Genomic DNA, 23,045 nt, shown 5'->3' with positions numbered 1-23,045 from the left:
AGATAGGTGCGTTTGAGCGCAAACCTTTGAGCAAATGGGCTGTAGGGTCCAATAATACCAAAGTATGGTTTTATTCAACCTTGCGCACTTGGGTCACAGGCGCACGATATACTCGACGGCCGTGAACAATGTACAAAGCAATTGCAAATATGACAACGGCTCCGAAGACAAGGATAGACCAATTCATATCCACCAGGGTCGGATTATTGGCGGTTGGGAAGAAGGTGAAGATGATGGCGAAGCAAAGCCAAGCCAACGAGAAGACATTAACTGGTAACCCGAAAATACCGAGCGAAAAGCGCGAAGGCGGGATACCACCCGGTTGAAATCGGACCCGGATGACGGCAGCAATCGGCAAGATGTAAGTGGTGAAGAGCGCAGCGATCATCACAGACGCGACGGCATTGAAAGCGGCAGTAGATCCGATGTTGATCAAACTCAGCAGCACGGTAATAATGGTCGATACCAACACAGAGCAGATGGGGATCTGGGTGCTTCGGTTAACGTGAGCCAGTTGCTTAGAGAACGGCAAAGCATCATCGCGGGCAAAAGCAAAGGTCTGACGGGAGACTGTCGCAAGAATACCGATAGCGCTGCAGACTTCCATCACAAGAATGATAGCAGCCACAGCATTAGTGGCAGCCACGGAGCCGGTGGCATGATTAACTGCCGGGAGGAAGGAGAATCCACTCGCCGGGGCGAGCACATCCTGTATATCTCCCATCTTATACAGCAAGGTGATTAGCATGATGAAACCAAGACCGCCGTTGATCAAAGCGGTCGAGACCATACACCAGGGGACCACCAAGGCAGCATTCTGTACCTCCTCGGCTAATAGATGTTAGCTATCATCGCTAACAAGAGATATGGCATTTGACTTACACATATGCGTAGCAGCGTCGGGGCCTGTCCAGGAAAAGATCGGAGTCAGCTGGCCCACCAGACACGCAAGGCCCATGCTCGGCCATTCGCCAGAGTTTGTGAACTCCTTCCAGACGGAATCGCCCGAGGCCTTTCCCGGAGACATGGCCCACATCAGGACAACGACAACAACAAAACCGAAGAGGTGAAGGGCGAGGATGAGGCCCTCCAGTGGAGGGAGAATCTTGTAGCCCCAGGTATTCACCAAAGTTCCGACGGCAGCGATAGCGATGGTCAGCAGTGTGCCATGCCAGCGCTCAAAGCCATACACCCAACCGGAGGGGCCTGAGTAGTTGAAGACCAGTAGTCCTTGAATCAGAGTACCGCAAAGGTAGCAAATACTAGCAAAAGCAGCTTGCCATCCTAGCACCGAGAGCCAACCTAGAACCGGATTAGCGCTGAGGATCGTCGGATTGGAATTCAAGGTGTCGGCTAACCGGTGAGATAGCTCAGGAATCGTTGACATCTCGGCCAGGCAAATTCACTGACCCAGTGGTACTGTCCACCCGATGTCGGGGAGCTGGCTAGTCAATATCCGTGGGCAATGTGCAGGTCGAATCAGACTTACATGGAGGCGATCTCGGCCATGGAGATCACTGCAGAGAAAAATCCAACGAACGAGCCAATATATACATAGACCATACCGGCTCGTCCACCATCGGTCAGGCCGTAGGTACTCGTGCTGTGCCATTCTTCATTATTCCCCAGTGTTCCCTTGCAATATCGCGCGTGCAGACTCACAGCAGAATCGACTCCCATGTCGCCATCAACGTCGTCGTGAAACCTAAGATCGAATAAAAACGAAAGTTTCTCTATCGTCGATCAGTATTAGGCCCGGTTCCAGGAAATGCGCAACCCACCTTGAACTGTTGGGTCTTTCCTAGGCGCTGCATGTCCCAATCATCCTGGTCGGTCGCGTCGATGCCGACGTCCTGGGACATCATATCCTTCTCCATCGCTCTGTCCATGATGCGCGGGTATGATGAAAAAGGGAAAAACGCGATCAGATCAAGGCTCTGCCCTGGGGAAAGGTCATAATCAAGGGGGGAAGGGAGAAAGGGAAAGCCCGAAAAGTGGATCCAACAAAGAAGTTTATTTGGTCGAGGGCGTTGCCCAGCTGCGACGCATCTGCAGGTACCTTTATCGACTTCATATTAATAACTTATGACTGGGAGATTTACATTTCACAATCTCAATTCCGTGAATAATTTTTTTTCCTCCGTCACATATAACATACAACATATGCTGTACGGATAGAATGGAGTTCAATATAAATGGGGTGAATGGAGTAAATGGAGTTCAAAATATATACTCGGCTATGATTGGCCCCTCCCGGTTATTAACTTTATAGGCGGCATCGAAAACTTTCCGGTTTCTTCAGTGCACAAGCCGCTGGAGCCAATGTCCCATATTGAAATGTCTCATATTTTCATGATTTCAAATGCAAAGGCCTCTGCACATCCTTGTACGGAGTCGTATGTTGTACGTATAAGGATGCCTTGCAATATTGTATTCCTTATTGGACGCACTTCATACGTATTCAATATCCACAAATACTTAATAGTCCAAAAATATTGCAAGGTTTGCATTATTCATAAAGGATCCAATAATACTCCCGAGGTCCGTACTCCGTACATAGGGAGTTACTCTGTTCAAATAAAAGTAAGACATAAAAGAATACCACATCGTACCTTTTACTCCGTACCTGCTAATATGTTGTATATTGTTAGCCGGGCCTTCCGGGCGAAATATGTTTCAGTTAATTATCCTTCCAATGTTCCTCAACTTCTTCCTGTCCCGTCATATAATATCCGTACAGATAGTCTTTAAGCTTTCCTTTAGAGTTTTATACAATTCTACCTAGACTCCGTATTGTAGGTAGATATAAAGCAGTGAGACGAGGCTTCATTATTCCGGCCCATGGTTAGGGGCTTTTTTTTTTGGCGTTTTCTCGATCGCGTGGCTTGCCAAGTATTATCCGTAATGAACATCGGGGAAATCCCTAGGCTGATAGCATGTTACATGTTCTTAAGCCAATATGCCGTGCAAGTTAGCGGATTATGCTCATTCCTGTGCCCATAATTATCCGGAAGATGTACTTGTCAATTTTTGATGCAATATGGAGATGAGACCACATATATATTTAGCAATAAGACACCCCGTACCACGTACTAGTCACCATTTCTTCCACTACTAAGAAGTGAAGGATCTCGGCCCTACATATTATAGGGAATTTCAAAGCCATGCTTATTCCAACGTTCAAAGATAAACCCGCGGTATGGAATCGTCCCAAGCGCCCAGCATCTGCCGAGATACATTGTTGTACCCACATGACCATCGAGTGACGAACACTCCGCAATGTCTTGGCGCCAAAATACGCAGAACCGAATACGAAAAATTGCACGTCCTTTCTTTTTACCTTCTTATGTTGTCTGTTCTCACCTCGAATTCACCTTTTCCATATCCCATTGTCTTGGGACTTGGGGACTAAACTGAATGGAGACATCAAGGCCGATCTCCGAAGTTTCTGTGAAAAGGAGAGGAGTAAGAGATCAGCATAAAAAGAAAAAAGAAAAACGGTAGATGTTTGAGTTATAAAGTACATTGCTGATGAATCCTTTTCCTTGTGTGCAATATACAGAGTACAACACACTATAATATGTTATAGGAAACATTGAATTCTTTTATCTGATCCCAAGATTGGAAGATTGAGCCGGATCGCCACAAATTAGCGCCACAACCTCGGGAATACTTTGATGACGACGCGCGGGGCTGATGGCGTTGCCGTTCCCTTCGTGGAGATCTTGCAGCGAAATTCTCACTGGGTGATGGATGGGACTCCATCCAGCCACGAGGTAATTACCGCCGCGTTACCCTCTCGGCAGATGTTTTCGTCGCTGGTTGGCGCAGACGCGCAATTCGCGAATGGATCTTGACCCACGTGGAGCTTGGCAGACCATGATATTCCTATGGAAATCCGCCATCTACCGAATCACTGTACGCGTACACGCTCAGTTCCACTGTCCGTGTCGCCAAGACCAAGTGGTTCCTGCCGATAAGAAGTGTTTTTCGGGATAGACGGCGGGGAATCGACGTTAAAAGGAGGATGTGACATAAAACCATGCCGTCGCAGCCCCTGGCTCCGAGGCAAAACGCTCACACTGTCTCTCTGCTCGAATCCCTTGTTTCGTCCGCGATGCGGTAATGTTCTTGCGGACTTCTTCTGGCGTGGTACGCCTGAGCTCCTGGCTTCGCAATGATCGTCTGCGCACCCGCTTCCTCTTCCGATGGATTGCTCTGATTCTCGCGGCCATCGGGGGTCTCATTGTATTCTATCTGTTTGCTGTCCCACAACTTCTCAAATTCCGGTTCCGCGCCGGTTTAAGCTGGTATGATCTAGGAGTTCAAGGGTTCGGTCCAGACCGAAATTACATCTCCTTCGATCAGGAGTCACCTGTTGTCGAAATCACCCCGCCTGGCGCAAAATGCGATCCCCGGTACACATTCCTTGCGCCTCGAGGCGATTCAACTGCGCATCCAGGTCCGATGATCCTGAACCCCGCTGGAGAACTTGTGTGGACAAAATGGAACGGGGTACGACACAAGACTTCAAAGTACAGCGGTACAAGGGCGAGGACTACCTCACTTATTGGCAAGGAGACACAGCCGACGGCTATGGAAGAGGATCATGGTACATGGTAAGTCGTACATCGAGCTACCTCGCCACGATTTCGGTTCTCTAATTTGCATTGTCCAATCACAGCTTGATTCAACCTACACCCAGAAGTATGTGGTGTCTCCAATCGGCGTATATGACGGTGACCTGCATGACTTCCAAATCACATCCAACGATACGGCAATTTTGGTGATCTATGACCCTATCCTGATGGATTTGAGCTCTATCGGCGGCCCGGAGGTAGGATGGTTTTACGATGGAATGTTCCAGGAAATCAACCTCGAAACCGGAGAACTGCTATTCCAGTGGCGCGTATCCGACTTTTACCACCCGAGTGACAGTTATTATCCGATTGAAGATAGCGGTCAGACACGGACCTCGGGGTATGACCACTCGCACATCAACAGCGTGGACAAGGATGATCAGGGCCGGTACCTAATTTCGATGCGCCATCTCCATACTGTTGCATGCATTGATGGCACCACTGGTGATGTCCTCTGGTCACTAGGAGGGAAACGGAACAACTTTGCTGATGCCTCGGATGGAGCTGCCACCGACTTCTCATGGCAGCATGACGCTCGCTGGCAAGGACCCAACCGTCTCAGCTTGTTCGACAATGCAGCCTGCAATAACGACAACCTCTCCGCGGTGAGCCGTGGGATGATCATTGATCTTGATATGGGAGCACGGCAGGCAACATTAGCGCAATCTTTTGAGCATCCGCATGACCTCATGGCCGTCTCTCAGGGGAATGTGCAAGTACTAGACACAGGCAACGTGCTCGTGGGCTGGGGTCACTCTGCAGCCTTCACCGAGTTCTCTGCAGAGGGCGATATTGTATGCAATGTGCACTTTGGCGCCTCTGCTTTCTTCACATTCGGCCGTGTCGTCTCCTACCGAGTGTTCAAGTTCGACTGGGTTGGTAATCCTCTGACAAGACCCGACACTGCGATCACACCAGAGAGTGTCTTCGTTAGTTGGAACGGTGCTACCGAGGTAGCGGAATGGCGAGTTGAGGCATGGGACGGTGAAGACCTTAGAAATATGACCTTCGCGGCTGTCGACCAGATCCCCCGCACCGGTTTCGAAACTGAAATCCCACTGACCTCCGAAGTTGATTCATTCTTCCGCGTGCGTGCAATCAACTCCAACGGAGAGAGTCTCGGTGTGACGGAACTACTCCAGCGACTACCAGCGTCATCGGGGGGCTCTCCCCATATAAGCCTATGGGCCCTCGGGCCCATCTTGTTTGTGGTACTTGTCGGCCTTCTCTGCGGTGTTTATTTTGCTGTCCACCGTCGACTTCGTCAGGGTTTCAGCTCCAGTGGCCCTTATCAACTGGTGTCGCACAAGGATGAAAACGAGGGTCATGAAGAACATGATCGTCTACCATTATAGCACGCAGGCGTCCTATATACCCCTTTTGCATGTACATAACTCGATCTGCATATTTGATCTGCATATATTTAGGAATGAATTTATCTTCATTTCCTCATTCCCCCTTTCCATCCTTGGTTAGTATAAGTTTTTGTAGAGAATGTACTCACCACACCACATTCTGTCGCCGTTACTTCGCAGTCTGTTCATCGCTGTTCATTAATGTTAACCTCGTGTCTGATATTAATTACTCGGCAAGTGACCGTGGTGATTTCGAAGAGTTCATAGCGCTCACCGCTAGTTATTGTGGATTCAAAGTGAGTGCTACCTAGACAAACAGCTACTCGAGAAGCGATAATTAACAGACCCAGATATGACGCCTCCATCAATGACGACCACATTACCTAAAATCGAACGCACCGCAAGCCATTGAAAAAGCGAAATGGCCGTGTGCAATTTATCTGGGTGTCTTAAGAGTCCCAAGACGCAAATTGCGCGAGCCAGGTCGAATGAGCTTTAAACGAAGAGGGGAAATCGATTCGGTCAACTTGATAGAACCAGCTCAGTTCGTTTCAATCAGACAGCGGTGCCCCTTTGGTGCCATCAAGAGGAAGGATTGCATTTCCATGTCCTTTTCGGTCATCTCTTCTTTGTTGGATCGTTGAGCATTTCGGAATTCTCGGAAAAACAGGGCTGATCCTAGGCGAAGTTCCATGCGGGCCAGGTGCATTCCGATGCAGACTACATATTATCCATTGTGTAAGCCGGTAAGCTTTCCAAGGTTATCGGGTTATGTATTTCTTGACTTACTGCGCGATCCACCGCCGAATGGAATGGAAATATCCTTCATTTCCTTGGTCGGGTTCTCCCATCTCTCGGGATTGAACCTGCATTCTGTTAGTATTATTCTTTGCGCGGCGGATTTTCTTCTTACGTGTCTGGGTCGGGAAAGACTGTCGGGTCCCGGTGTAGACTATAAGACTGAGTCGACACCGTCGCTCCGCTCGGAAGGAAGTATCCTTTGAAACTAGCCCCTCCTGAAGGTACAGCACGAGGGAGACCAAAAGGAACGGCCGTGTGAAGACGAAGGGTCTCGCTGATGACCATGTTGAGGTAAGGCAAACTCCGAAGGTCGTTGTCATGGATCGGCTCAGACAACGCTGCCACCTCGGCAACCAGCTTGTCTCGAATCTGCTTGTTTCCACAGACAGCGTAGGTAAGGTAGGTCAAAGTAACAGCAGTGGTATCACTTCCTGCAACGATGTACCCTTGAGCCTCATTCTTGATCTCTTCAGGAGTAAGGCCGCCCTTCTCGGTGTCAAACAACTTGGTAAAGAGCGTCTTCTTCGGGTTGGAGGGATTTTCGGTGATCATTTTATTGTATCGGTCGATGGACTGGCTTGTATATGAGATCATTCGCTTCCCGGTTTTTATGGTGCGCTTGAAGACTGGCAAAGGCAGATATTTGCCAAAGTAGACCAGGTTAGGGAATGTTGTTCGAATCGGTTGGAGGCTTGCGATCCGTTCCAGATCCAAGGTGTACTGGGTTTTCTGTGGTGTAGTGTTAGACTAATTTTGGAGCCTTTCCTGTTTGTTTATCACCTTGCCAGCTTCGAGCATGCGGAACGATTCTCCAAAGCTAAGTTCCCCGATAATGTCTGTCGCCATGAACAGCCACCATTTAAACACGTCAGTTGTGCCACGGTCCTGCATCTCTTCTGCCATTCTTGAGATCGTCATTTTCACCCGGCCTGTAATTAAATCTTCATGCTGATGCAGTGACGTGTCGGAGATCGGCGATGCCAATAGACGGCGGCGGTGAGAATGGAAATGCGGATCAGTGGTCGAGAAGACGTTTTCCATGCCATTTGGTAGGAGCGTTCGATACCAAGGTGACTTGAGAAAGCGCGAGTTAGTCTTGTGTATTTCCTTCACGGCATCGATGTCGCAAATGTCGACTCTATTAGGCCCGTTTCGGACGATTGGACCTTGATATTGCACATGTCAGCACTCTATATTCCCAAGCTTGGAATGATCGAAGGCCCATTCCATGGGTTTTGTCCTCGAATCATTTTCTTACCATATTTCTCATGCAGATCGTGAACATAGTACGGGACCTTCCCGGCGAACCAATATCGTATATAGACAAGATCGGTCCAGTTAGAGATCGCCGGGCCCGGAAGCCGTGCGAGCGGACTAGAGAGACGTTTATAAATGAAGTGCTACACTGCAGTCAGCTTTAAGAGCGGAGAGGTTCTCTGATAAACAGCAATCTTACGAGACCCAATACTCCGAGAAAGCAACATAAAATTGCAGGAAGATGGCTGACAGACTCCATGGTCGTGATTTGTCGAAAATTTCACATGAGTCTGTCTCTTCTCATTGACAGGTCCACATGGTATTTATATCCGACAATGTAATCGTGTGAGATGGCCTAAACTACCCTGTTACACGCATAGTGAAATCATTCCGGTGCTTCATTGCCCGAAGTCCGACAAATGTCGGAGCACGGGGGGCATTCGGCGCTTGTTCCAAGAAGCACCGAAGCAAGTGACCGGCATTAGGAACGACTACCTACAACTACTTCATATAACTAGCTACTTCTCCGCTGTCTGGCATCTTCAAACTATGTCATTGCTTTAAAAAACGATTGTATCGATTTCGACCCATGTCGTATGAAGAATTGAGGAATTTCCACTTGTCAGCGGATGCCATCAGATGTTCTAGATTAGGCGCATATCAGAAGGGTTTTCCCTCAACGATGTCATTATTTGGTATATCGATAGTACTTCCAGGTATACTACTGGGCCCTCTGTAGCCTCTAACAAGCGAAAACCGCACATGTAGGGAGTATTACAGAATTAAGTAGGGTGCTTACCCATGGATACTTGTTAGGGTTCATAACCCGGCAGAATCAGACAAAACCCGTCAAAACCCGACCTACCAGCGCTCTACATTGGTGCTATATGTGATCTCCCTTGAGATGAGGAATAGAGGTAGAATTTGAATCAGGTGCCATTTCCAAGACAATTTGAGAGCATTGAGCGTATGAGTAGTCCTAATTGTCAATTATTCGAAATGCTCTTTAAGCTTGGCTTCGGATTTCGGCCTCAATGAAAGGCCGAGGGATCTGCTGCAAAACATTAGTAGCCGCCTGGGCCCTACTTTACCGATCTATTAGGGTGCATTAATCTACGAAAACTAGGTACATAACTACACATGGTGGTTCCTAGAGCCTCTGGCTACGTCTCACTCTTCCTAGTGCAATAGTCTCCCTTATACGGCCCGAAGTCTTTTTTGGGTAGTGTTTGATACATGTCCTTTGGAAGTCTCTTTGAGCGTTTTCAGATATTTTTTTTGGATGCTGTCTTTCGAAGATTGGCCCTCGTTATTGGTTTTAGTTAGGCTATCAAGCCCACTTCCACCTACAATATTACCAAGATGACTTCGTATTCGTTTAGTTAGAGTTACAATTTTCTTTCTATGACAAATGGCCATGGAACCTTGGAAACATTCTTTTTCCCTTGGCATTCGATTGGCTAATTCTGACAATTATTGAGATTAAAAAAAAAGAATACTCCGATAGGGGGAATCGAACCCCCGGCTGCCGTGTGAGAGACGGCGATGTTAGCCACTACACCATATCGGATCTTGTTGAAGGAAACTGATATTATTGATTATATGAAGGAAAGCTCCCGTTGGGTTTACCGAGTCCGCTCGGTATTTTCCCCACTCAACGCCCCTGACTTTCTTTTTCGCCTTGCCTCGCTCGTAATGTCGCATTTTTGCTAACAATACGGACCACTCTACTTCACTATTTAATTGATCTACGAGGGTTAATGGAACGGACACAATTCTCTAGATAGCCGCAAGATTTGCGAGAGCAATATCAACTGAAAACGCTGAAAATACTCTCGACCTCTTATTTACTTTTCACAGTCGCTAACATTTCGGATGTCCTCGCTAAAGGCGCCTTATACTAACACCATTGTCTTATTAACGATCGGTTGGTATGTCTGGAACTGCAACACCAGTGTCTATTCTGGTGTCCAGAGCAGCGAGAACGGTAATGGCAGCAATGCTACCAATCTCGATAAGACCTTCCTGCGCGGTATCCAGAAGACTGATGCCGATGGTGTGGTTCAGTTCAAAATTATCTTCCCTGGTCACTACGGTGGCCGCACTACCTACCTCCATGTCGGTGCCGAGGAGCAGACAGATAAACCATATCTGGCGGTCACGTTGCCCATATTGGTCAACTATTCTTCGACCAGGATCTGATCACCCAGGTTGAGAAGACCTACCCCTGCAACACTAGCACGGTTTCCATCACCGAGAATGCGGATGACCACGTCGTGATCGCTGAGACCACGGGCAGCAACGCCGATCCCTTCTTCGAATACGCTCTACTTGGTGAAACGGTTGAGGATGATCTCTTTGAATTACCATGGGTGTCAATGCCTCTGCCAGCTATGATGCTTCTAGTGCTGCTACTCTGACTTCTTCCGGTGGTGTCAGCGGGTCTAACTAGGACAGCACATTCGTTCATGCTTAGGCTGAGCGCCTGCCACCCCTAGGCTATGTAAATAGGAACATAATCTCTGATTACGGTGTGGTGAGATGCACAAATGATATATCTTCTTTGTCCTCCCTCTTGTTGTGTCTGTACTCTCTTCCACATGCATGAGATATACCTTCAATCACTTTTATATCCATAGATAATTGAGTCCTTGGATTCACCTCTTCCCTGCGCTCGTGCTATTCTTCGCTCACCATCCGCCAAATTGGTGATCTGTCGACGTCTGCGGTAAATTGGCTAAATTGCCTACATGAAAGCAGGATAACTTTTGGATTTTAGACCATGTCATTCACACTATCGTATCATTATTCTAAGTTGGCTATAGACTTGGTAACATACGTCAAAGTAGCAGTGTGATTATATCTCCTCCACGTTTACAAAATACATACCTATGTACTATGTATGAGTTTGCATGTATAGCCGTAACAAAAGAAAGTCCACTATGCGGCTGTAACAGTAATACTCGCTTTGCAACTAACCTTGGAAGGAAAGACAGCTTTACGCATTCTTCGTGTGGAAGCGCGTGAAAAGACACCGCTAAGCTTCGAAAGGGATTTCAATGTTCTCGCCATTTATCTTTGGTGGGTGTCGTAAGATCGGCTGAAACTCCTCGGCCTGGCGCCTAAATAAAGGAATTCGAATGGATATCTATGTTTCGTTCACCATTTTTTGTGAAAAAGAGTAAATGCCTAACAGGTAAAACCTTTGAGTGGAACACGCAAACTTGGCTTGTTGTTCCATATATTTACCTATGACTCTCACGCGGAAAGTGATCTTGGTCTTCCGTCTTTAGAATTTCCCAGTTGGAGAAAGCTTGTTTATAGTCCGTACTATCCAAACATAGGGCGAGATTAACATTGGAACAAACAAAGATGAACATTGGAACAAACAAGGACGAACATTGGAAAGCTTTGCGATCAGTTACAAAGTCCACAAGACATCAAGCCAGGAAAATAAAACGCAACAACATGAGCAGAAAACAATGAATACAACACCGGTGGACACTCTCGCCAAAAAAAAACAGAAGGAGATTGAAAGGAAGAATACTATGAAAGCAGCAAAGACTGGAGTGCTGTATTCAGATCTTCTTCTTTTTAGTTCCCTTCTTTGCTTTGCCTTGTAGTGCTGATTCCTTTGTCCGAACCTCGACATCTTCCTCAGTCTTCGCTTTCTTGGCCTTCCTCTTCGTCCTTTTTGTTGGGAACGCATCCTCGTCCTCGGAAGGGAACTCGTTAGGACATCGCCCTATGGGGTCTTCCACGAAAACGTGAGCTCTACAGACTCTCTCCTCTTTAGCTCCATGTTCGTCCCATGCTCCAACTCGAAAGAAATATGGTCGAAAGATTGCAAGCACGTTATGCTGGTTAAGCCTTGTCTCACCCTCGTTGAGGTCGTGGACGAATGCCGCTTCAATTACCTTCGACCGAGAATCAAACTTGGTTGGAATTTGATCCAAAACCCTCCATCCCAGGCTCGGATGCGATGTGGCCAAGTTCTTTGCGAGTACAGCCATCTCATGGTATAGTCTTCCGAGGCTTGTCTTCAATTTGTCTTCGTCTGGGTCTTTGAGTAGGCATCGAAAGACCTTGTCTTCCAGTTTAGTGGCAGCAAATTGAAATGCTTTAGACTTTATAACTCCTTCATTTGCGAGCCCGACGGTCGTGTCTCGACGGACCATCGTGGCAGGGTTCTGGGTTGTCATATTGGCAAGACGTATTGTCTGTGCCCGCCAGTGGTTAGCGTGCTGTAGCTCCCCTAAAACAAGAAAAGCATGTTAGCTTTCAACTCCGTCACAAAGTCACATATTGGAGGAATCGTCACCTTTCTGGAGCGCTTTGTACAGGGTATGCAGCTGAGCGCCAAAAGGAGTCTCAACCTCGGAGCTTTCGCTGTTTGAGAATTCATCGCCGGTATCCAAATACCAGAAGGGGTTTGAGAAGAAAAGTCTCAGGCAATCTTTGAAAATGATCATTGAAGCAAATTTACTCAGGATGGTGTGCCGTATGTTAGGAGGGAGCCGTGAGACCGTTGTGTCAAAGTCATCCTGAACAACCCATCCCTTTAAGCTAGCAATGACATCCTTTTTTTGCTCGTTGGATAGAATCTTATACTTGCTTCCTCTGGCTTGGATGCAATTATTTGATCCCCAGCTCGAACAACTCCACGTCAATGATTTGAGTTCAGGTTCCCATGCTGTAATGCGGAACTGTGACAAGGTGTGCCATCCAAGCATCAACAGCCGATCATGTCGGAGAAAATGGAGATTATCCTTGCAGGTTTTAAGCGCCTCCTTGAGCTCTTCATAAGTGGGAGCCGGTTTGACAGAGTCTTCCTCGTCTTCGTCGGATTCCCACCAAGGAATCTCTCCCTTCTGCTTTTTGATCATTCTGGTCCTTTTTGCTTCTTCTTTTTCTCTTTTTTCTTGTTGCTTGCGATGCCACTCCTCGGCGTCTATATATTTGTCACGGCTGATTCCTTCAAATGGATTTTCGGTCACCCGCTTGGGACGTAGGCCCTGACTCCATGTCACATGAGCTTCAGAGATGTCAGGGATGGGCATGATGAAAATCTGACTTTTGGAAAGTATGGTAAGAAACAACTACTATGGAGCGGAAGCACATCTATTTATCTGAGACTGTGTGGGATCCTTTTCTGCTATGTTTTAGTCTCTTTGACTCTCGCAATGGACTTCCGAAACCATTGCAGATGCGGTTCTTTGTTTTAAAGGAGGGGGGGGGGTGGGAGGGATACGCCACTGCAAGGATGGTTGTCTCTCCCTTTTCTTTTCTTTTCTTTTCTCTCTCTCGGTCGCTTTGTTCCCAGATGAACTTTTTCTTCTTTCACCTGAACCCCTCAACCATGTGCCCAATTTATTTCCGACCACAGATGAGACAGTTGAGAAACACTACAGAGTAGACGGTCAAGAGTCTCTTTGAAAGCAGAGATAAACTGAAACGAAACAAACGGGAAGTCGTCATCTATCCAACTCGATGTCTTGGCCCAATTTCCAACGGAGCTACTGCTGTTGGATCATTATCCACATGTTTAATGTGGGTAGATTATCTGGTCTCTCCAAGCTTCCTTGCCAAAACTGGCTAATAATGTCCAAGTATACATCACCATCCTCATAAGAGCCAGCTACATTCATTAAACTATAATATATATCTACAGATTCGGGATGGTATACTGAACGCTTTTCGGAATCGGAATTGCCAGATAAGCATATAGAAAGTAGAAATTGAATCACCTAGAATATCAGTACAAGTCCACAACAAAGGAAAAATGGGTTCTGCGGCCGTAATCTCAGAAACATATTAGATTTTGCTCAACATACTTGTCTTGAAATACACCGGATGAGATGGTTTGAATCAATCCTAGGTCTATCTTGTGACAAATAGTTGATTCGCAGGCAATGATTTAAATAGAGGTTCGTAGACGGTCCTTCCACATGGCTAAGTCACTCCCAAAGACAGGATTATCACTATGAGCAGCTCCATTCAACACTATCAACCCCCGTCAATAAGTTGCAACCTTCCTAACCGGATCATCATTGGCCTTGACTATGGAACATCAGGCACTGGTAATATCCCTAGCAAGCGCGTTATGGAAGGAGGAACTGCGCTGATAAAGTGCCATCTAGGAGTCAGAATCTACTTTGTTGAAGACAATGTGGCCACTCCTGAAGAACACGTACCATGGCCCTCCGGTGGCGATCAACTGAAAGTGCCATCCAGGATAGCATACCCAGTTGATAACCCATCTTTCACCATGCTTTCCCCCTGCTGGGGATTTACCATCAGTCCTGACATGAGGGCATACTCGTTGACCAAGCTCTTCCTGGATAGCAACACGGCCGATTTTGATGACCAGGTTCTAAAACAAAGGCTTTTCCTTGGTAACCCTGACCAGGTTCTCCACCCTGACAAGAACCGAGCCCCCGTGGATATTGTCACCGACTACCTATCTCATGTGTTGAACTTCGTGTGGAGGGCACTCCAGAATAAGTTAGGTCTGGAACTCAACAGTCTGCCTGTCGTACTTCAATTCAGCGTTCCTGCAACCTGGTCTGAGCAGGGACAACGACTGAGCCGTCATGCCGTACTTCAGGCATGGGATTTTAGGAGACCACAGGATAGGCTTACAATGATGTCCGAGCCTGAAGCGGCCGCAAAAAGTGTACATGCCGAACTCAGGTCTAACTCCATGCTCCAGACTGGAGACGGGATCTTGGTGTGCGACTGTGGCAGTGGGACAGTGGTGCGTCTTCTTGTTCCCGTGTTCCACCACGATTGGAATCCGAGTGTCAAGGGCTCTATTAACAATTCACGTCAAGGATATCGCGTCATACCTTGTCACAGATCCTACCAGTTTCAATTTATCGAGGATAACTGCTATACAAGGCAAGTGATGTGCTCTTCGCTTCGATTATTATATCTATCCGGACGCTGACATGATGCAGGTGCAAAATGTGGAGGCGCGGCTATCGACAGTCGACTTTTTGACCTTATGAGAACGCGCCTCCCTCAGCAAGCCTTCAAGCACCTGAATTATCTCATCGGCCCAGGGGGCGAGTTTATGACAGAGTTCGAAAAGGTAAAAAGGAACTTCCAAAGTCCAGGGGACGGGCCTTTCCATTTGCCACTTCGTATTAGGAGGGGCCGGGCGGCTTGCAGAATGCCATACTTTAATCAGGGGGACTACCAGTTTATCCTGACGGGCAAAGACGTTCAATCACTTTTTGACGGAGTCATCCGCAACATCATTGGCCTGATCAACTCGCAGATGACAGCTGCAGATAGAGAATGCGGCCGCAGGGTGATCAACGTGGGTATACTACTTGTTCAGGTTAACTCCTGCGATAGGGCTAAAATTGTCGTTTGTCCAGAAACTTGTCCTTGTTGGTGGACTGGCATCGTCACCTTACCTTCAAAGTGAACTTCATATGTGCTTTGGAGTTGGGGGAAGAATGCTGTACATGACAGTTTCACCTGGGGAACCGTAAGCTTTCTCAATGGTGATTGATACTCGGTCTAGCTAACATACCGCAAGCACTATGGCTGTTGCTCATGGTTCGGCACTCGCAGCCATGCACGAAATAGAGGTCAGAAAGGTCAGAAGTCCTCGTCATTACGGAGTTGGATGCCCGGGACACCCAGGTATGATTTATTCCCAATCATAAACGGTCCAGATCATTTTAATGAGCAAATAGAAGCAGATATAGAATGGGTAATCGTCAAGGTGAGCCTCACGCAGACTAATTATAATTCCCATATACTACTGGTGAAGGCACTTCTGACGAAAACTTTATCAGGACGAGCCACTTGAACAAGGACGCATCTATACCCGTAGATACCCTTGGTCACATCAGCTGTACCAGGAGGGCCATGCCCAGGTGATGACCATCCCACTCTATTCTTGCGAACTATCCAGTCCGCCGCCCACTACTCGATTCAGCGGTACGAACCTTGAGCATGAAGCATAGAATTATGTACTTGCTAACTTAATTCAGGTGTAACACTCGAGGGGTTCATTCTTGTCGATTTCTCCTGTCTGGAGCTTGGTCTCCTTCATCGAGGGGGTGCGACTAGTCGGATGCTCTATGAGCCGGAGGACTTTGTCAAGTACATTTTTTACGCGGAAAACAGAACTTTGAACTTTGGGGTGGAGGTACTTGGAAAATTGATAGGCCAAAAAACCCTTCAATTGCGCTTTTGAAATTACACATAGCAGAAGACATGATGTTTGACTTGGGGGTCGTGATCATCCAGGAATAGCAACTACTAGTACTGCCAATTATCCTTCACATATGCCAAAAACAACCATCGCTGTTCGATTGACGTGTAGTAGATAGACCCTACCAATGTACCCGAAGGAGACCGGAACCGCCACAATGTGAGCAAAAGATCAATGCTCTCCGGGAAAATGGACTCCATAATAAAACCACGATTGAATGTACTTCCCTTTTCGAACTACGTATCGCCAAAACTGGTAATGTCCTCACAATTCCCACCGCAGGAAGAGCACGCCGAACGCCAATATCTGCCTTCACTCGGCTATTATCTCAGTTTCTAAAACCGTGAATAAGGCAACTTCCCTCGCCATCCAAATCCCAGATGGCAAAGGGTCCAAACCAGAACATATTGCAGGATAGGTTCAGGGCCCTATGAAAATCAGTTCTAGACATGGTACTTCGTTTAAATAGATAAAGAAATCAGGCCAGGTTGAGATTTATTAATCTCCTACTTATCCAAAATAAAGCACCCATGCCGAAAGATAGCATATTTGTTGGTACGGGCTGCTTCGTAGGAAGAAATGGAAATTGGGTGTGGGGGTGATAACTATAAAACACGCTAATCTAGCGTGACGGCCCCAACTAATAAAAGCAGCCATAGTATACGAAGTACCGAGGCTATAGTTCTGTAAGCCAGTAAAAACATACACAGGGGTAAAAGAGGAAAGTAAAGCCAGCTCGAACGGGAGCCAGCCGGGCGGCTTTGGATCGGTCAGGGTCTTGAAACACGGGAAGCTAGCGAGATCACTGTAACCCTACGATGTATACTCACGATCTACATGAAGTATTCCAAGGTTGGCTTCATTTTGCGAGCTAATCAAGCATAAACAATATACTCCTAGGAAAGAGGGAAAAGTATAAATCATCAACGCCCGCTCTTCAAATGCCTATACAACATCCTCGAACCCTCCCAATCCCATCATCCCACGACCCCAAAACCAAAAGCCAACATGTCCTTCAAGCTCCTGCTCGCTACCCTCCCAGCCCTGGCAATTGCCTGCACCGGCCCCGCAATCAATGAGAACGGCCTTGATCTCATCAAGAGCTTTGAGTCCTTCCAACCAAACGTCTACGATGACGGCTTCGGCAATCCCACCCTCGGCTATGGCCATCTCTGCGGCGACTCCACTTGCTCGGAAGTGACATTCTCCCAACCACTGACTGAGGAGACAGCCAGTCAATTGCTTGCCAATGACCTAGTGGTAAGTTTTCACAAGGGCGCTCTGCCCCCTTGGAAACATTACACCACGCTATATTAGCTGGTCTTCCAAGGTTGGTATGTAATGAATAAACTATCTAACACGAATAACAGAGCTACCAAGATGGCATAACAAACGCCCTTGCCACCGCGGTCACCTTGAACGACAACCAGTACGCAGCGCTCGTATCGTGGACTTTCAACGTTGGCAACGGGAACATGCAGTCATCCAGTCTGATCAGCCGCATGAATGCTGGTGAAGATGTGGGGACTGTGGCGTCTGAGGAGCTTCCGAAATGGAACAAGGCTAATGGGGACGTTGTTGCTGGGCTGACGCGCCGCCGGGCCGAGGAAGTGGCGCTGTTTGGTGAGGCTTCCGAGACAGGAGCTTTGCCTGTTGGCTGTTAAGTCAGGAGTTGTAAGATTAGACTCAGGCTATCTTTTAGTGGAGATACAGAGGATGATGGATCTATTTTTGATTAATCAATGCGTAAGTTCACTCTCAATATGAGTTCGAGGTTATATACAAGTCAATCTAGCAGTGATAACCGCGGTAGTTTGCAATAAATCAACGAAATTGAGGATAATAATGGATAGCCACCGTTACCGTTTAGGGGGGACTAAACACCAATAGAAATAATATGGAGCTATCCAAGCATCTAGATACTGCCACACCTGTCCTCCGAGGTTGAGGTTGCCGAACATTTAACGTCAAAAGTGCAAAACATCCTTCATGTCGTTGGAAGAAAGAGCTGCAGCTAGATAAGGTCGTGCCTGGTGATGAGTTCAGTATAGTTCGCAGAGCAACCACTTCAGCTCTTGCTGCAGGAACCCCGGGTACCCATCAAGGTCGATCCGCAGGTTCTATCCAAGAGGCACTAAAGCGCGCTCATGATGCCTGCGAGGTGTGCTCAGCTACGAATGTACCTCGAGACCTCCTGAAAGGTCTCCGTGGTGTACCACGGCTCCAGTTTGGTCAGGACGGGAATAGAGGGGGTGAATGATGTTGACTGCAGAGCAGGTTAGCGAAGGTTCTATACTGGGTAGTGGACATCTTACTTTTTGCGAAAAGGAAACAATCCGACATGGCCCTTGGGTCAATGCTAAGTCTGTCTACTGCCCGCGGACTCGGAAAATTCCATGGCCAACCCCCCTGGTGTCGAGATCGCAATATTGGCGTGGAAGTTACGGTAGGATTACTTCCAAAATTTGTCTATCGCTGCTCCAGGTAAACTGTGGGATATCGGCTAAAGCACCGCTGTCGGATCGCTCAGTGATAACGTTGACGTCCCGTGCTTCTTAGACCTTTTGGCTTCTTGTGTCACATGTAATAGGGGAGGATGAGGAAGGAAAGTTCACATTGGTCACACGGGCACAAAGAAGGCGGCAAATCCGCCGAAGAAACGAGGTTAACACCTGCCTCTCGCAGGATGTGTGTAATTTGACTATCAACAGAGTTCAGATGTTCGTGGTCAGATGGATTAGGTGCCATTTTAATAATTATGAAGAGTAAAAAAGAAAAGAAAAGAAAAGACAGTGGTTGATTAAAGTATCACAAGGTTGGAGTCAGAAAGGACGAGTCCATTGGAGCGGAAGAGAAAAGAGAGGAAAAATCAGGACCCTGAAGAGAGAAGGTGTAGACTACCTACCTAGGTAGGTAAGGTTTGATATGAAATAAGCGAAGGGGAAGGTCAGAGGAGAGAGGGAGGGAGAGCTGGAGAAAGGCAGACAAACCAAGATTTCAATCGCTCACTCAGTTCGACTTGACTTTTCACTCTACCCTACTCTACCAGGTTATGGCCCGATCAACCTCGAAGGTCGTCCTATCCGGCCTCAAAGACAGGTTGAAGAAGCTAGACAAAGGAGTTAGGTTCATGAAAGGATGATACCGGGGCAACATCTATGAGACCGACCTGAGCCTCGTTGAACGTGTTATTCAAGATGGCAGATGTTACAAGCCCTTGCGCAAGTCTAGAGCCTGTCTCGCCGGTTGAGTGATTTGTGGATCTTCTCTAGCAAGACCTTGGGCCGTGGAACTATCTTGAGAATTAGTTTCATTCCTTTTATTTCGTCCTTGCAGTATTATTGCTAGAATTTCAGAATTAACCATTCCACAGTCGATCACCAAAGGTTTCTTGATGTTCCGACTAGGCCCTTGCTGTTAGGGTGGCAAGATAAATCAGTTGCAGGGCTCCGAATATATATTTCTAAAGCAAATTTTCTGCCAACACACATGCCCTAAAGCTACACCAAAAAAACAAAAAATAGCAAGCATTAGAATATTCAAATATGCCCAGTAATTCGGAATCAAAAAAGATAAAAGAGACAAGGAGAAAAAAAGACAAGGAGAAAAAAGACCAAGACCAAAAAAAATTAGTTTCCCTGGGAATCGAACCCAGAACCTTTCCGGAACACTTGCTAAGGGCAATTGTTAACGGAAAATCATAACCGCTAGACCAGGAAACTGCTTGATGGAAGAGCAGCCAGGTCATGATATTTTGAAGAGAAAGCAAAGGGACAGCTTTGGAACATTATCTGTAGGACGGGTTCACAACCATGCATTGACTGTATGGCATGTGGTTGATTCCCCCAGTAAGAGTATTTCCTAGGAGGGGTGCCTTAAGTAGGAAACTAGATACCGCCTTCAAGGCGTCACAGCCTATGGATGTAAACATCCGTGGTAACCTTTGAAGCTACAATGATAGTAGAGCTATTATTCCACAACCACTTAGTATATGTAGGAGCCGTGAAAGCTGCTCAAGTTGTGAATATGCTACTAGCATGAGTATGGGTCGCTCATTAATCGGACAGATAATAGTATGAATTGGTAGAGGTAAGAAAGACACGACTCTGGTCATTTCTAACATGACTGGTCCTCCACAATACTGTATACTAATCTAACTTTGGGAGTCTCGCCAGCGAGAACCACCCAATCCCCGAGGTGTTTCACCTTCCACCTCTTCCTCCATTCACCAGCATCTCCGCCACCACTCTCCCACGCGCTCCCAGAACGTGGGCAGACCGGGGTCCTCCTCCACCTTGACTAACTCGCGCAGTGGAGACTGCACGCGGGGGAAGACGTATGGACGGCCGCGGCAGCGGCGACGACGAGACCTTCCCGAGACACTGCCAAACTTGTGCTTGGCAATTTGGCGCTCGCAGATGGCGAGCTGCTCGCTCAGCTCTCGTTGCATCTGCTGCAAACCGCGGTACGTTACCAGCAGCTTGTGGAGGTCATTTAGCGCTGGTTTGCGCTTCTTCCTCGCCTAGTAGCAAGGACATGTCAGTTTCTGTACAAAAGTATAAACTGATAGGGAAAGTGAACTCACCCGCGAGGAATCATGCTCACTTGAGCGCTTTCTCTTCCTCGTGCCTGATGGCTGCCTTGAGTTAGATTGTGTACGTAGATCAGTTGAAGCTGGGATGGAGACTTACTAGTGAGGGTTGGTCATACTCACTCCCGCTGGTATCCATGTTGCTTTGCTTAGGGGGATGCAAAGAGAGATGTGAACATGATAGGAAATAACCCAGATGTGACATGACAATTTTGTATGAATTTATGCAGTCATACTATAGGCAACGCATTTGGGTTTTTTGAATAGCTACTGTGCTCATTATGCAGAAAAGTAACATACTAGGATGCCACTAAATGAACGAGGTCCGCTTCTCTCATTCACTACAAGGACAATGGGAATTCAACGAACGACAATAAGAGACCATGTGAGAAGGACCAGCCGATTTGAATAACAATTTTATTATAAAGGAAGATTGTTTGCTTCACGTGCAACAATAGATTCAACTTAGACTAAGCAATACCAAGAGTCACATAATAAGAAAGCAAGGAACAAGTGATGCGAAAGCAAGAGATTCACCGAATAAACAATAAATTGACTAACGATAGTATAGCATGGTCGAGGGTGGCCAATGATGCCAGGCTGAAAGTCCTTGATATTGAATAGAAAGCTCAAATATCATTGCTCGCTCAGGATTCCACTCTATGACCATGTCTTCGAGTATGTAGCTTTGAATAAGATATCTATTGGTCTATACTCTATAAAGCTACTCGACACAAAAATTCCCATTTTACTTAACTAGATCATGCTGCTCGCACTTTAAAGCAAGGCCAGAACTTGCCAGTCTGAACATTGACAGTGTTGAAAATATTTTGGTGGTGAAAGGCAGAGAGCGCTTGACGCATTCCAGGCTCTCCAATCTTAATCTGTTCCAAAATCTCCGCGACAGCCAAGTAAAGGACACCAATATTACCATCTTCAATCTTCACTGAAATCCCGACAGCACCCTTTGCTCCTAGAGATCTTGTATGCTCACACTCCCGAATACCAATCCCATAGCAGCCATCCGCCCCAAGTTTACCAATCAGCAAGCCTTGGAATGCAGTCATGAGGATTGTACAAAACCGATGCTCTCCCGCGACGAACTCGGGATGTTTCCACATGGCATGGAATATACGACTCAGCGCCTTCGTTCTCGAAGAAACACCGGAACCCGACGACGCCACGGCATCAGCGGCAGCAGCGAATGTCGCATTCATCCGAGCCAAATAATGCAATTCGAAAGCGGGAGCAGGCAGATTACACCCATCAAGACCCCAAACAGACCCGTCCACCCCAAGACCGCACACATCATCAACAACACGTTTCACATGCATCTGAACAGGATGCGTAGACAAGTGATAATCCGCCACATCACCACCCAACACCTTCGCCCCCGCGATCATGCCGACATGCTTGCCAGAACAATTACTACAAACCGGAGTTGGCGTGAAATCGCTCTTGATCCAAGCGCGCTGTACAGTCTCAGAGAGAGGAGGATGCCCACCGCAGCGGAGATCAGCCTCCGAAGCAGAGACTTTCGACAACATACTCCGGGCGCGGGCGATATGTCGTTCTTCGCTGCTATTCGACGCACACATGAAAGCCAGATCGGCCTCGTCGAAGTTGAATTTGTCCACTGCGCCCGTTTCAACAATTGCTAGCGCCTGCGCTGGTTTGGCTGCTGAGCGGGCGAGCGTGATTCGATAGGGGTCGCCGACTGCATAGAGCAGATTGCCCGCGGCGTCGGTGATGGCTGCATGGACGCTGTATCGATTTTCCACGACACCGCCGCGGTCTGAGACGACAAAGTCGGTTGGGATGATTTTGCGCATTCTGGATCGTCTCGTTGTAATATGGTGATGTTGGTCTTTTGCGGATTCTCGGGGTATTTGGCGACCACCCGAGGTGACACTGTGGTCGGAAAGTTCCGACACGAGACGAGAAGATCCACTATTTCGACTACCAGAGAAGGGCTATATCAGACAGGAACGATTGTTGGCATCTTGTCTAAGTAGATCCTGTAGATGGTGTATTGTTGTAGACCATGTCTAAAAATGATATCCGCTCAATAACGCCCCCGTCTAAGTCTATATTAAATGCAGTGTAGATCCCAAACGCTGAATTGACGCCGATAACCAGAAATGTCGAAACAAAAAGGCTGACACATG

At 47.3% G+C, this 23,045-nt stretch overlaps 9 protein-coding genes across 9 annotated transcripts; 4 read left to right on the top strand and 5 right to left on the bottom strand.

Moving 5' to 3' along the window:
- Positions 1-70: 70 nt before the first annotated feature.
- N7519_001049 (uncharacterized protein) lies at positions 71-1,889 on the bottom strand (the record flags this gene model as incomplete). The annotated part of the gene is made up of 6 exons (XM_057287827.1): positions 71-831; positions 883-1,302; positions 1,359-1,441; positions 1,490-1,603; positions 1,663-1,733; positions 1,782-1,889. The coding sequence occupies 6 exons, from the start codon at positions 1,887-1,889 to the stop codon at positions 71-73; spliced, it is 1,557 nt and encodes a 518-aa protein (XP_057153910.1).
- Positions 1,890-4,125: 2,236 nt separating this feature from the next.
- N7519_001048 (arylsulfotransferase family protein) lies at positions 4,126-5,995 on the top strand (the record flags this gene model as incomplete). Its single annotated transcript, XM_057287826.1, has 3 exons — positions 4,126-4,310; positions 4,463-4,619; positions 4,685-5,995. 3 exons carry the CDS (start codon positions 4,126-4,128, stop codon positions 5,993-5,995), a joined length of 1,653 nt encoding a protein of 550 aa, XP_057153909.1.
- Positions 5,996-6,536: 541 nt separating this feature from the next.
- On the bottom strand, positions 6,537-8,312 carry N7519_001047 (cytochrome P450; the record flags this gene model as incomplete). Its single annotated transcript, XM_057287825.1, has 6 exons — positions 6,537-6,715; positions 6,785-6,861; positions 6,909-7,525; positions 7,577-7,962; positions 8,055-8,196; positions 8,253-8,312. The coding sequence occupies 6 exons, from the start codon at positions 8,310-8,312 to the stop codon at positions 6,537-6,539; spliced, it is 1,461 nt and encodes a 486-aa protein (XP_057153908.1).
- A 1,616-nt stretch (positions 8,313-9,928) lies between these two features.
- On the top strand, positions 9,929-10,473 carry N7519_001046 (uncharacterized protein; the record flags this gene model as incomplete). The annotated part of the gene is made up of 2 exons (XM_057287824.1): positions 9,929-10,210; positions 10,249-10,473. The coding sequence occupies 2 exons, from the start codon at positions 9,929-9,931 to the stop codon at positions 10,471-10,473; spliced, it is 507 nt and encodes a 168-aa protein (XP_057153907.1).
- Positions 10,474-11,631: 1,158 nt separating this feature from the next.
- Positions 11,632-12,939, bottom strand: N7519_001045 (Carboxylesterase type B; the record flags this gene model as incomplete). Its single annotated transcript, XM_057287823.1, has 2 exons — positions 11,632-12,308; positions 12,375-12,939. The coding sequence occupies 2 exons, from the start codon at positions 12,937-12,939 to the stop codon at positions 11,632-11,634; spliced, it is 1,242 nt and encodes a 413-aa protein (XP_057153906.1).
- Positions 12,940-14,036: 1,097 nt separating this feature from the next.
- Positions 14,037-16,292, top strand: N7519_001044 (Hsp70 family protein; the record flags this gene model as incomplete). The annotated part of the gene is made up of 9 exons (XM_057287822.1): positions 14,037-14,727; positions 14,766-14,810; positions 15,013-15,377; positions 15,439-15,551; positions 15,603-15,709; positions 15,763-15,791; positions 15,865-16,009; positions 16,063-16,220; positions 16,281-16,292. The coding sequence occupies 9 exons, from the start codon at positions 14,037-14,039 to the stop codon at positions 16,290-16,292; spliced, it is 1,665 nt and encodes a 554-aa protein (XP_057153905.1).
- Positions 16,293-17,294: 1,002 nt separating this feature from the next.
- N7519_001043 (lysozyme) lies at positions 17,295-17,950 on the top strand (the record flags this gene model as incomplete). Its single annotated transcript, XM_057287821.1, has 2 exons — positions 17,295-17,546; positions 17,657-17,950. 2 exons carry the CDS (start codon positions 17,295-17,297, stop codon positions 17,948-17,950), a joined length of 546 nt encoding a protein of 181 aa, XP_057153904.1.
- Positions 17,951-20,511: 2,561 nt separating this feature from the next.
- Positions 20,512-21,016, bottom strand: N7519_001042 (uncharacterized protein; the record flags this gene model as incomplete). The annotated part of the gene is made up of 3 exons (XM_057287820.1): positions 20,512-20,808; positions 20,872-20,922; positions 20,978-21,016. 3 exons carry the CDS (start codon positions 21,014-21,016, stop codon positions 20,512-20,514), a joined length of 387 nt encoding a protein of 128 aa, XP_057153903.1.
- A 622-nt stretch (positions 21,017-21,638) lies between these two features.
- N7519_001041 (asparaginase) lies at positions 21,639-22,709 on the bottom strand (the record flags this gene model as incomplete). Its single annotated transcript, XM_057287819.1, has 1 exon — positions 21,639-22,709. One exon carries the CDS (start codon positions 22,707-22,709, stop codon positions 21,639-21,641), a length of 1,071 nt encoding a protein of 356 aa, XP_057153902.1.
- Positions 22,710-23,045: the final 336 nt, after the last annotated feature.

The sequence above is a fragment of the Penicillium mononematosum genome (assembly GCF_028829835.1).
Source record: "Penicillium mononematosum strain IBT 11891 chromosome Unknown utg000001l:1.0-4488741.0:1.0-4491989.0, whole genome shotgun sequence".
In the NCBI taxonomy this organism is placed as follows: Eukaryota; Fungi; Ascomycota; class Eurotiomycetes; order Eurotiales; family Aspergillaceae; genus Penicillium; species Penicillium mononematosum.
This window is presented reverse-complemented; position numbering and strand designations above follow the sequence as displayed.